Source organism: Oryctolagus cuniculus, chromosome 10 (assembly GCF_964237555.1).
Source record: "Oryctolagus cuniculus chromosome 10, mOryCun1.1, whole genome shotgun sequence".
Taxonomy (NCBI): Eukaryota; Metazoa; Chordata; class Mammalia; order Lagomorpha; family Leporidae; genus Oryctolagus; species Oryctolagus cuniculus.
In genome coordinates, this window is record NC_091441.1 from 62,355,661 (window position 1) to 62,369,252 (window position 13,592).

The 13,592-nt window shown below is 42.8% G+C and overlaps 1 protein-coding gene across 50 annotated transcripts in view; it reads right to left on the reverse strand.

Annotated features, from left to right (window-relative positions):
• Positions 1-13,592, reverse strand: part of EPB41L3 (erythrocyte membrane protein band 4.1 like 3) — a 263,630-nt gene that overhangs the window by 39,934 nt on the left and 210,104 nt on the right. For all 50 annotated transcript variants that reach the window (XM_070049938.1, XM_070049935.1, XM_070049950.1 and 47 more), the window contains exons 6-8: positions 9,746-9,821; positions 7,153-7,371; positions 4,766-4,853 (exon numbers count right to left, since the gene is read on the reverse strand). In XM_070049938.1, the coding sequence (XP_069906039.1) occupies positions 4,766-4,853; positions 7,153-7,371; positions 9,746-9,821 (383 nt within the window). The remainder of the gene's footprint in view (positions 1-4,765; positions 4,854-7,152; positions 7,372-9,745; positions 9,822-13,592) is intronic.

Sequence of the window (13,592 nt, forward strand, 5' to 3'; positions counted from 1 at the left end):
GCTATGCTCAGGTCTTCTGTCGCATTCATCAGGCTGTCCCTGTGTTTAAGCAGCATCAGGACAGAGGACGGGGGAAAATCTGGAAGAATCCACCCCAGATGCTGACTCATCCACTTTGTGGGGAGTCACTTCCTCAATCCTGTCAGTGCGAGGCCCAAGATGGACAACTGGGGTGGGAATCTGGCCCAACAGTTAAGACACCTGTTTGATACCTGCATCCCATATTGGAGTGCCTGGGCTGGGGTCCCAGCTTTGTCTTCTGATTCTAGTTTCCTTCCAGTGCAGATCCCTGGGGACAGCGGTGATGATTCAAATATTTGTGTAATTTTCACCCATGTGGGAAACTTGGAATGAGTTGCCAGCTTCAGCATGGCACAGCTCCGGCCATTGTGGGCACTTGGGGGCATGAACCAGCACACAGGAGAGCACTTGCTCTCTCTCTTTCCCCCTTTCAAATACAATTTTCTTTTTTTCCCCCTAAAGCTCTTTAAAATAAATATATTGGTCCACCTCTGAGAAACTAAGTTAACAATATAATTGGTTTAACAGGAAATATCTTACCTTGGAAACACATTACTCCATTAGATACCAAATTACTGTACTGGAATGGAAATAGTTGATGGCAGGATATTACAATATAATAACATTTGAGGAGAATTCAAAGACCAGAAACTGGCCACCATTTATCAAGGACTTTAATTAGAAAGAGCAATTTGAGCAGCAATACCGGACGCTGACAAGTCAGTGCTGTTATTGATCCCTTGGAATGAAACAATCTGTTCACATGACCACTCTGAGGGACCGGCTCCCGCTGTGCACAGAAACACAGGCATGGCAAGGACAGTCTAAATAACTGCTCCTGGGCTCACTCTCTCGCTGATAGAAAATACAAGTTTAGGAAACATACCTTTGACCAATAGATGGAAAGCATATTTTAAAATATTTTTTCATTATTATCTATTTGAAAATCATCCACTAGTATCTTTTTTTTTTTTTTTAAGATTCATTTATTTATTTGAAAGTGAGAGTTACAGAGAGAGGGAGAGACACAGAGAGCTCTTCTATCTGCTGCTTCACTCCCCAGATGGCTGCTCCAGCTCGGCCCAGGCCAGGCCGAAGCCGGGAGCCAGGAACTTCTTTCACATCTGCCACGCGTGTGGCAGCGGCCCAAGCACTTGGGCCATCTTCTGGTGCTTTTCTCAGGCTATTAGCAGGGAGTTGGATGGGAAGTGGAGCAGCCGGGACTAGAACAGGTACCCATATGGGATGAGGGTGGCCGTTTTATCTGGTAGGCCTCAATGCTAACTCCAATTATTATCTGAACTATAAGAAAACTGTGTGCCTTCATAGGTAAGGAAGGCTCTTGACACCTCCTCTTCTTGTCCCATCCAACATAGGCTTCTGTGTCCCCAAATCAATGTTATTGCTGACACACCCCTTAGCAAGTGGCAATGAAATAATCTCCCAGGGTCTTCCTCCTCCTGGATTCCATAAGCTGGTTGGCAGCAAAGTTGTTAGTGACCTCAAGGTCAGCACAGGTCTACCTGGCATGGATTTAGCCATTATGTGTTTGTTGAAAGAAAAGAATAAAAAATGGGGGCCAGTGATGTGGCTTAGCAGGTTAAGCTGCTGCCTGCAACAACGGCATCCCATATGGGCGCTTGGCTTGTGTCCTGGCTGCTCCACTTCCAATCCAGCTCCCTGCTGATGGCCTGGGAAAAGCAGAAGATGGCCCAAGTGCTTGGGTCCCTGCCACCTACGTGGGAGACCTAGATGAAGCCCCTGGCTCCTGGCTTCAGCTGGCTCAGCCCTGGCTGTTGTGGTGATGTGGAGTGAACCAGTGAATAGAAGACCTCTCTTTCTCTGTCTCTCCCTCTCTCTGTGTAATTCTTACAAATAAATAAATATTAGAATAAAAAATGAAAATGGCAGTAGTAAGTGGGATTCTGCAGTGAATGAAAGCTTCTATTTTATATTCTGCACAGGAATGAAGAATGACGCGGGTGGGTAGGCGTTTGACCACTGCTTGGATGGCCCACATCCCCTACCAGAGTGTTTGAGTCTAATGCCTGCCCTGCTCCTGACTCTAGCTTCCTACTAATGCACACTCTGGGAGGCAGCAGATGATGGCTCAAACACTTGGGTCCCTGCCACCGAACAGAGTGTCTGGCTCCTGACTTCAGGCTGGCCCAGCCACAGCCATTGTGGGCATTTGGGAAGCAATTCAATGTTTGAGACATCTTGGTCCCTCTGTTGTTCCAAATAAATAAACAAATAAACAATGTCAGTGAGAAAATAACTACTACCAAAAAAAATCTTTCACAACAACAACCAAAACACAAAATCTGCCATCCCTCAGTAGCACTCAGAACACGGGCTATCCAACATGTTCCTTTATCTACATCTCAGAATCGTACATGAAACAAATGACTCCGACAAAGCCTCTTAAGATCGGCATTAAGTGACAACAAGCAGAGAAAGATTCCCAAAGAAAAGAAAAAGCATTGTGAACATTTTTTCTAAGATATTTAGAATAGTTTTTCCAAAACATAGGACCTTCATCTCCATGGGGGCAGGGCATTCATTCTTTGTACACAACCAAAGAGTCCAAGACCACAATTCAGAATTTTAACATGGATTGGAAAGCTCAGGGCCTTTCCTACTACCAACAGATGAGAAGCATCTCACCCATGACCATAAATTGGCTCTAATTCAATTCAGTAAATTTCCTCCTTGAAATGACGGTGTGTGGCTGCAGGAGAAAATGGAGTCTATAACCAAATCATCTGTTATACTTAATATTCAGATAAAATTCTCTGATGGGCTGCATTGCACTTCCTTAATTCTCTTTCTTTTTAATTGGCCTAATTTCAAATCATATTATTGAATGAAAAAGTAGCCATCCATTTGCATTCAGTAGCTACAGCACTGTTAAGTGATTTTATTTTTACTGATAGGAACACTGATGCATCCTGAGCTGTACTTCCCTAAATGTGTGCCCTAATCTTTTATTTATTTATTTTTTTCTGGACAGTAAGTGAATCACAGCATGTGATGTAATTCAAAAATAGCTTTAGATTCACTCCAATGATCAGGTCACCCTCATTTCCTTCTTGATCTCTTATCTTTTATCCACCTGGGGAAAAACTCTAAGAGAAATAAGAAAAATCTTCTAGCCTTTCCTTACTCTTCTTTTGAAAAGCTTACCCTAAAACTATACCTGGTATAAAATTAAAAATATCTTTGTTATTTGAGTGCAAAGTAAGCGAAAATGTATGATAATGAACTGACAAGGAAACAGGGCTACATCTGCTGCTGCAGTTACACACGCTCGGCACCCGTGGACCACTACATGCTGGCCAGAGCTCAGTCAAGTCTCCGAGGTTCTGCTGGCGCCCAGGCCTCCGCAACGGCCACCCTGTGTGACATCCAAACTGACCACAGGCGTCACCAGTCTCATGGCCCTCATTTTCCTGTCGAAACTCACTGCGGGTTAGTCTGCTCCTTAAATGCCGGCCCAAGAGCAGCCTGGCTTGACTCCCAGCAGCAACAAACCCTACAGATCCTAGACTTCTGCCCCACGGGTCCTGGGGATTGTTGAGATGTTTGCTTGAGTTGATTTGGCTGAAATTCTCTTTATTTCCAGGCCCTGAACTGACTCTGTAGGATCCTCACTCGCCAGGAAGCCTGCAACTGCACGCTCTGTGAGACCCAGACTGTGAAATTGGTGACTAACTGTCCATCAGAGGTTAAGGCCACATCACTATGTGAGAGGGATGTTATCTTGTCACCCCAATCAGAGGAAACCACCCTGAACTTTGAATATTAACCTTATTTGAACAATGCTGAAGACTCTGAACCCACCCTAGGATCCTCTCAAAATTCAGGCTTTCCTGCTGCAAGGCTTCATAAAAGCTTTGCTGTTTTTCCTTAAAACTTTTATTCATGCTGCTTAAGTGGCAGACTTGTAGGCTGCACACTCATTCCCTCAATGGTGAAAAGGACAGAGATTCTAGAATTGCACAGCACGCTGCAGAGTTGTTCCATGTCTCCTCACAACTGTAGCTGTTCTGCAGTCCAATTCCAACCTTTGTCTTCCCAAGATTCCACACTCAACACACATCTCTCAACCACCAGGCAACGGGGCTCATTTTAGTCGAACATAAAAATAACTATCTCAAAGTACTGATTATTTGTCTGAACTAGTTTAGAACTTAGATTTCTTTCAATTTCTCATGAACTTACTGAGTGTCTGGTGGCATACATAGTACCAAAGAGGCAACAGGTGCAACACTTGGATCTTAGACGACAGGCCAAGTGTGGACAGCCAGACAGGAGAGAACAGGACAGTCCTGATGTGGACAGGGAAAAGGCAGAGGCAGGCTGTGATGGCAGCCATGGGTGCTTGGCCCCACAGAGTGGGAGCTGTCACTGTGGCAGGACAGAGCTAAGAGCTTGTTAAGTCAAGAGAAGTTTGTAACACAATCAACAGGCAACATCACAGAGCCTTGGCTGATCGCTGCCTGTCTGGAGGCTGAGCCAGTGTCTACGGCAAATTTGAACCATGAAGAGTAACTCCCTCAGTCCAGGTAAGAGTGCTGTGTTTGCTTTATCATGGAGTAGGGCTTAAAGGGCATGTACCGACTGGAATTCTCCAAGTTTTCATTTACATTAATCAAGTAAAAAAAATCTTGCTTATGGCAATCTAACATCTCATTACACAAAATGAAACAGAAAGCTAAGCTTGGAGTTTAAAAACACATACCTTAGCGTGATGTAAATCTACCCCGTACATGGACAGTTTCTTGGCATTCTCTAAGAAGTGCATCTCTGCTTCTGCTGGTGTCATTCCTCTGATAAAGAGAAAAAGTTTTATTATGAGTTTACTCTACCTTCTAATCAATTAGCATTAAATGTTTAGAAATATGGCCAGGTGTTTGGCCTAACTGACTGTTATGATGCCTGTATCCCTCACTGCAATATCTGGCTTCGATACACACCTCTGGCTCCCTGCTAATCCAGATCCTAGGAGGCAGCCATAGTGGCTTAAGCAGTTGGGCCCCTACCACCCACATAGGAGACCTGGATCGCCTATGACCTAGACCTAGACCCTGGCTTTGGCTCCCCTGCACCACCTTCCTATCCCTGGCTCTTATGGGCATTTGCTGAGTGAACCAGCAGACAGGAACTCTCTGCCTGTCTTGCTCTAGCTCTTGTCTTGACTGTTGATGTACAATGTAATACTTTATCCATTTTAGTATTTTTTATTGTTGTTCTAGTACTATTGGTTGAACTCTGTAATTAACACACAATTATTCTTAGGTGTTTAAATTTTAACTGAAAAGTGATCCCTGTTAAATATAAGAGTGGGAATAAGAGAGGGAGGAGATGTACAATTTGGGACATGCTCAATCGGACTTGCCCCAAATGGTGGAGTTAGAAACGTGCCAGGGGATTCCAATACAATCCAATCAAGGTGGCATGTACCAATGCCATCTCACTAGTCCAAGTGATCAATTTCAGTTCACAATTGATCACACTGATAGGTCTAAGAGTCAAAGGGAATCACACAAACAAGACTAGTGTCTGCTAATACTAACTGATAGAATCAAAAAGGGAGAGAACGATCCATCATGGGAAGTGGGAGACACAGCAGACCCATAGAATGGCAGATGTCCTAAATAGCACTCTGGCCTCAGAATCAGCCCTTAAGGCATTCGGATATGGCTGAAGAGCCCATGAGAGTATTTTAGGCATGGAAAGCCAAGACACGAAGAAGAAGACGACCTAAATGAAAGAGCTCTGCGAGTGAGATCCCAGTGGAAAGAACGGGGCTATCAAAGAAGAAGGTACCTTTATCTGAAGGGAGGAGAGAACTTCCACTTTGACTATGACCCTGTCAGAATAAGATCAAAGTCGGCGAACCCAAAAGGCTTCCATAGCCTTGGCAACGCATGACTAGAGCCTAGGGAGATTACTGACGCCATAAACAAGAGTGTCAAATTGTTAAGTCAACAACAGGAGTCACTGTGTACTTACTTCTCACGTGGGATCTGTCCTTAATGTGTTGTCCAATGTGAAGTAATGCTATAACTAGTACTGAAACAGTATTTTACACTTTGTGTTTCTGTGTGGGTGCAAACTGATGAAATCTTTACTTAATATATACTAAATTGATCTTCTGTATATAAAGAGAATTGAAAATGAATCTTGATGTGAATGGAATGGGAGAGGGAGTGGGAGAGGGGAAGGGCGTGGGTGGGAGGGAAGTTATGGGGGGGAAAGCCATTGTAATCCATAAACTGTACTTTGGAAATTTATATTTACTAAATAAAAAAAAATTAAAAGCAGTCAGTTGCTTTTCCGCTACTTAGCCAGGCTGCAAAATTTCCCATTCAGCTCCCTGCTGTCTGACAAGAAAGCCCCACCAAGTCAACAGTAGATACATGTTCTATACCTGTGCCGAGCATCCCTAATCCAAAAATACACAGCCCAAAATATGAAACTTGTGGAGTGCCGACACAACATGACAAGTGGAAAATTCCAATACTGATGTCGTGTGACAGGTCAAAGTCAAAAAGTACAGAAAGTACAGATGTGTTAAAAATATTCTACAAAATTACCTCTGGCATGTGTATAATGCACACAAGGGCACTTCGAAAAGTTCATGGAATGCATAATTGAAAAAAAAATGCATGGATTTAAAGATTTTTCAGGACTCAAGTTAATTTAGGTTTCAATTCCATTTTCCTAAAACTTTTAAAGCCCTCTCATATTAACACTGCATGAAATCAGTTTCAAGCCATGTGCCTAAGGTGTATAAGAAACAGAAATGAATTTTGGGTTTAGGTTTGGGTTCCATTCTGAAGACATCGTGTTATATATATGCAAAAACACTTCTGGGCTCAGGTATTTGCGATATGGGGTGTTCAACCTCTATAATGAAAGGAATAACAAGACGAACGGCCTTGAAAGGCAGCATTCAGGTGACTGCCTGGACTCACGATCCCCAGGATCTGTGCCAGGTGCCCAGGTAGAGTCCCGCCCCGCTCAGATCCCATCCTTAACACACTAGAATCAGTACTGGGAGGTGGGGTGGCACAGATGAGGCTCGCAAGTCAAGGTGCAACTTAAATGGATGCTGAGACTAACCTGTGGCTCTTGTGCAGCTCGATCACTTTATCTTCCAGTTCTTTCGTGTGGTTTGGCGCAAAGCGGAACTCGCTGATGTAATCGTTCCCACATTCATCTGGGTCGTAGTCTCCCAGTTCTGACTGGACGGTGTAGGAGCCCAGCAGGGCGAGCGTCACGAAGGAGCAGGGCAGCCTGCCAGACACGACGTCATCTCGCAGCTGTAAGCAGAGGTAGTACCTTCCGGGGCCGAAAGGGCACAGCGAGGAGCCAGTGTGAGGACGCTTGCAAAGGAGGTCACTCAGTGCAACTTGGGGGTACGCTCTTTCTCGCTGTGGAATAACTTCTCTAGGACAAATTGTCCAGCATCTCCAAATGCTGATAGCTAACTTATCTGTACTTGATACAGTTATAAGGGGAAAATACTTGATTACAAAGCACAACATTTAAGGGCCCCCAGAAGCAAGCCAATATTCACAATAAAATAGCTTTATCAATATAACACAGACTAAAACAAACCTAAAGACATATTCTAACATCTTTTAAAATGACTTTTAAAGCCAAACAGCTCCCAAAAGACTTCCCAAAAATCCTTGGTGAGGAGCATCGTAATATATAAAAATGAGGCTCTTAAACACGAGTATTAAGCTCCAACTAGCTTAAAGAAGTCTTGCTTTGATATCCAGTCGGCAGGTCTTGCCACGTGACCTGGACAGATCTCAGATTACTCCACGGCAATGTGTCCATGAAACTCCATCCTCAACTTTGTGCATTCTGTAAGACATCTGTTTGCAACAACTAACAGTTTCACCTGTTTCCAGTTCTCACTTTAAAAATGCAGATAGCGCCCTACAGGCCAGCAAATATTAGACTAATTTTGAAGAACTGCTACCTTAAATTCAGAGAATCTTGTCACTACACATAGTTCTAAAGTGGAGAAATGTTTTCTTTTCATATAATTTTTCCACAATATAAAAAGATCTTTTACTAGCTGACTTGTCCTATTATTTTGCTTTGAAGATTGACACGTGGGATGTGGGTGCTAACACTGGTGAGTGCCACTACTACCCATCATGGCCTGGCCTCTGCATATAATCATAGAGTACACCCTGTACTTTCATAGGAGATGAACTCTCAATGTGCTGAGCAGAGGACTACGATCCAGTCTTGAGGTCCCCCCCACTCTGCCCCGTGTGGTTTTAGGCTGGTGATTTAGGAAAAATCCATGTAATCCAGACATAAAAATTCTCGAACATTTAACAGGCTCAACAAACACTACCCACATTGATAGGAAAAAATTGTGTACTGAATTTTCAAATCCTGGGATAATAGGCTCTATAGCCTGCAATTAGCCATAATTAAATCATTCCCCAATATTGACCGAGAAGAATCTTGACATGAGAAACAAATTCTTTCTAATGCAGTGCAAATATGAAGGAAATCCTGTGAAACTGACTGGCACTCTTCTAATACGCCTGTCTGGTGAAGCGAGTTTGAAGCAGAGCAAGCAACGGAAGCTGTTCCAAGTAATTTTCTTTTTGTGAAAAGTCCCCCAAAGAGGATGTGAGGTTTACACAGAAAATCCAGCACGTGCCAGACCAAACTGCTCTTCCTGGTCTTAACCACACCTCTAAACTGGGTGAGAGTCAGCGTGTGCCACACCGAGACCAAACGACCCAATGTTGTGTCTTCCCTTTGAAACCCTGCCCTGGAGGTGATGGACTGAGAAGCGGGGGTCTTCAGGAGGGGATTGGGTCATGAGGATGGCGCCTTCGTGAATGGGATGAGTGCTCTCAGAAAAGAAGGAGGGACAGAGCCCCATCCCCTTCCCAAGAGAGGACAGAGCAGGAAGCTGGACTCTGCAACGCTGGAGCAGACCCTCACCACAGCATGATTGCTGGCACTGTCCTCTCCCAACAACCGGCTCCTAGAACTGTGGGAAATACAACTCTGCTGCTTATAAACCACCCCGTCTCTGGTGTTTTGTGAGAACAGCCAATTCACACTAAGACACACGGTTAGCTTTATAAGGGTATCCCTTCCACTCTGGGCTCAGGCACAAGCTGGAATAGGTTGACACTAGATGCATTTTTCAATGTACCCTTCCCCTCCCCAGAAAATAATCATTTTGCTTGTATACATAGGGCACGGAAAGTAAACTCCCAAATTTACATGTGTTTATGTGTATCCGTGTGTGTGATTTTTAAAAACAGCTGTCAAGCACCCAGTTGGTTATATAAACCACACAAGCCTCCAAAAGACATTTTTAGTCTGCTGTAAAGCAGGACTACTAAGAATTGCTGCATCATTTCAGGCTGAATTCCATCCAATTTGGCTATGGTGGGAGGATGATAGTTATCTCCATTTTGCATGTGTTCCCACCAGGGTCAGGCAGAGGGAAGTAGCAGGCTAGCACCTACGAGGCAACTGTGAAAGATGGGGTCTGGCAACTCCTCTTCAGATGTGTGCTCTCACGGAGTTGCCTTTTGTTTGCCACTTGAGTGTGGATGACTGTAAGACTACGAGACATAGACACATTCTTCTCTGGAGCATTTAAGAGATGCCCAGTTCCCCAGTTTGCCTCCTGTGCAAATCATAGCCACCTTTCAAGTACCTGGTGATATCTTCTGATAGCTGGGCAGGGTCTGGTGGGTAAAATTTCACATTAAATGAAAAGTGCCAAGCACCACCTGCAGGGATAGGAAAGAAAATTAGAATAAAACCTTGGAAAATCTCCTTATTCTTTTGATTTAAATTGATAGCCAAAACTGCCTTAACGCCATGTATTAACACTCAGGCCACTTTTGATCACTAATGCAAAACAGGGAAATCTGTGCTCAATGAAACCCATAGATAAGTCTGAAACCTCATTTATTTTCTAATCTTCTCTCCAATCAAATCCTTCACTGGCACTTCTAATGCCCAGAGAAATTGACCCAACTTCCTCCTTTTCTCAGGATCAAAGGCAATCCTTTGAAAGAAGGAAAAACAGTAAATGATACGGATAATCCTCAATCAAATAAGTTTAGAATGGACTGGATTTATATTGCTATGAATTTCTGGATAGCTCACACACATACAGACATACACCATTTTCTTTGTCCTTTCTATTTTGTTATTACAGGTCAAATCCAATTATATTAAATGGCAAGAGAGCATTCAATGTATTTTTATTTCCAAGTTTTTAAAGATATATTTGAAAGGGGGGAGCAGAGAAAGAGAGAGATCTTCCATACTCCCTACTCCCTAAATGTCTGCGACAGTCAGAGCTAGCCAAGCCAGGCTGAAATCAGGAGCCAGGAACTACATCCACGTGTCTCAAGTTGGTGGCAGGAACCTCAGTACTTGGGCCATCATCTGCTGCCTCAAAGGAGCATTAGCAGGAAGCTGGACTGGAAGCTCAGAGGAGTTGGAATCCAGCCAGGTGCTCCAACATGGGGTGTGGGTGTCCCAAGCAGCATTTTAACCTGTTGCACCACAATGCCAGACGCCACGTTTTAATTTTTATGGAAAAGATTTGTTGCAGTGAATATTGCTTTAACACATGGGATGTTAAAAACTTTTTTTCTTGTTTGGGGAAAACTTCTGGTGAAACAGATGCCTAAATGTACAAGGGGTATTCAAAGAGTTCATGGAAAACATGTATTATGAAAAACTATGCATGGATTTCATATTTTTTGCACCAAAATAAACTTATATTTTAATCCCATTTTCCCTGGGACCTTTTGAAGTATCCCTTGTAATCACGGTGCAACACCCAATTCTCCTCCTGTGGCATCCATATAAGGCTTATCCAGAACTGAGAGCCAACAAGGGGAGGTTAGCTCACAGGTACCAACACTGTGCACTGTCTATGCATATCCTCAAATCATCACTAAGCCTTACCAAGGTCTACATTTCATTAATACACTCTCTAATTGTGTCTGATTTATCAGTACAGATGTGGAAATAACATCCTTTCCCCCCTGTCAATAATACTCACTTAGTGTGATCTGATTACCCCTTCACCCCTTCCACTCACCTTGTTTGCTTTTGCCTTCTACGTGCACTAAGTTACCCAAGCCTGCCTATCTCCTCCCTGCTTCACTGCATAAATAAGCATATAACCAGGTCCACAGCCGAGGCTCTGCCTGTAGTCTGCATGGACTCCAGGAGAGTCCCAGTTTCCCTGGTAGCCATATCCTGGAAACCTTTCACCTGCACCTTCCTTGGGAGCCACAGTCTCATTCTCACTCAGTGATTCTGTGACCTTGCAGTTCAGCCCTGGCGCTTTAAATACTCTCCCGAAGTTGGCCAAGTGCCACTCACTCCCCATTAAATTACTGCTGGAAACTCCATGTTCTCCCTGGCCTCTTCCTTCCCAAACATCCAGAAGCAAGGTCTAGTACTGTCAGTGTTCCTTAGCTCCTTCTTTGCAGCATTCATGTGCGTAAGTGGTTAAGACTTCACTTCACCAGTTTCCTACTTTTCTATCATAAATAGCATAGATCCACTTTCTCATTGACTTTCTTTTAAAGATTTACTTATTTGAAAGGCAGACTGAAAGAGCCAGAGACAAAGGCAAAGAGAGACAAACTGACTGACTTTCTATCCACTGGTTCACTCCCCAAATAGCTGCAGCAGCCAGGGCTAGGCCAGGTTGAAGCCAGGAGCCAGGAACACCATCTTTGTCCACCACATGGGTAGCAGAGGCCCAACTACTTGGGACATCATCTGCTACCTCCCCAGGCACAGTAGCAGGAAGCTGAATCAGAAGCAGAGCAGCCAGAACTCAACGTATTCAGATACAGGATGCCAGCTTTGCAACTGGTGGCTCAATCCACTGTGCCACACTGGCCTAAATAGTTTATTCTAATGCTACTATTTACATCACACTTAAGATTCCACATGACAAGGAACAGCAATTATTGGGTATTTAGTATTATTTTTAAAACAACTCAAAATATTATTGAAGCATGGGCTGTAGGAATTATGAGCCATAAAACACATCAGTCAAAGATATTTCTAGTGATTGCCCCCCTTCTCAAAAACAATCCTTTTCTTATTCTAAATGCAATCTTATTTGGTCTGACTTTCTTATCAATTCCTACCCAACTAGATCCCTTTGATGTTGGCCAATAGTGAGGTTCAAAATGACAGCTTGCTTTCCCCCAAGGAAATAGAATTAAAAATAATAGATTAGTCATGGGAAATGGATTTACCGCTCTCATTTTTACCCATTTCAAAGTATGCCTTGAAACCAATGAGTAGTTCAGCAATGTAATTAAACAATCTTACAAAAAATTCAGGGATAAAACTATAAGTAGGGAAACTTATATGTAGCAAAGTACAGAGAAGACATGTTGATGCATAAACCCTCATTCCAGGAAAGTCAGCTGCAAACTACAGGGGGCCTAAGGGTCTCGGAGGTGCTTGTTAAAAATGCCAATTCCTGGGAACTTCCTCCAGCGCGGTGCCCCGAGATATTTATCCCAGAGATTTGGATTTGGAACATAGCCTAGGAACCTGTGGGGATTTTTTGAGGAACTTGAGTTTTAACAAGTTCCTTTACTGTTCTAACACAGGTGGGTCTTTGGACCACACTTTGAAAATCATCCCTTCTAAGAAACCCACTATCCTAAGGGTACACCCCAAATAACTACAAGGTCTCTCAGGACATTACTTTGAAATGATGGGAAAATTTATAGAAAATATAGTCTGTATATCAATTTAAAAAATCCAGCAAACTGAGGTGTACAACTTGAAATGAATGAGAGGCATAATTAAAGCTCCGGCGCATCTCCCCATAAAGAACTCTGCAGAAACAGATCATCCAGAAGCAGGCGCTGACACAGTGGAGGAGCCTGCAACTCTCTATCTGCTCAGAAGAGGGCCCTGGTGAGAAGAGGAAATGAAACAGCTTGAACACATGGCAATGAGTACTTCTATAATGCTGAGGTAGGATTTTAAATTACAGATTTAGGATAAATAGAAAATTGTGACACTGAAGGAAGTTCATTCTTACAAAAAATTTCTAATTTTAGCCCTCTTCGTCTGCCAAATCTTAAAATTTTTTAAATATGCAATATTCATATCATATTACTATGAGTATGTATATACTCTGTATCATAAATATACATTTGTAATCACAAAATATTTTAAAATTTAGGATCTGGCATGCACAAAAGAACAAACTTTTCAGCTTTAGAATGTACTAACTATTATATATTTATAACTTAAAATCTTGAACTTCATTCTCTTAAGGATTTAATTCTAGAGATACACTATGGACTGAAAGCATGATAAGCATAGAAGAATCCTTTTATCATCTGTCTATATTAAAGAAGAGAGAGTGATGATACAGTAATTATGTTCAATACGATAATATTATTTACCCTAGTACAATGTAAATTTTGGGATAACAGTATTTTAGTGGATGGGAAATAACAGAGAATACAGAAAAAATACAAAATTCTAGTCAT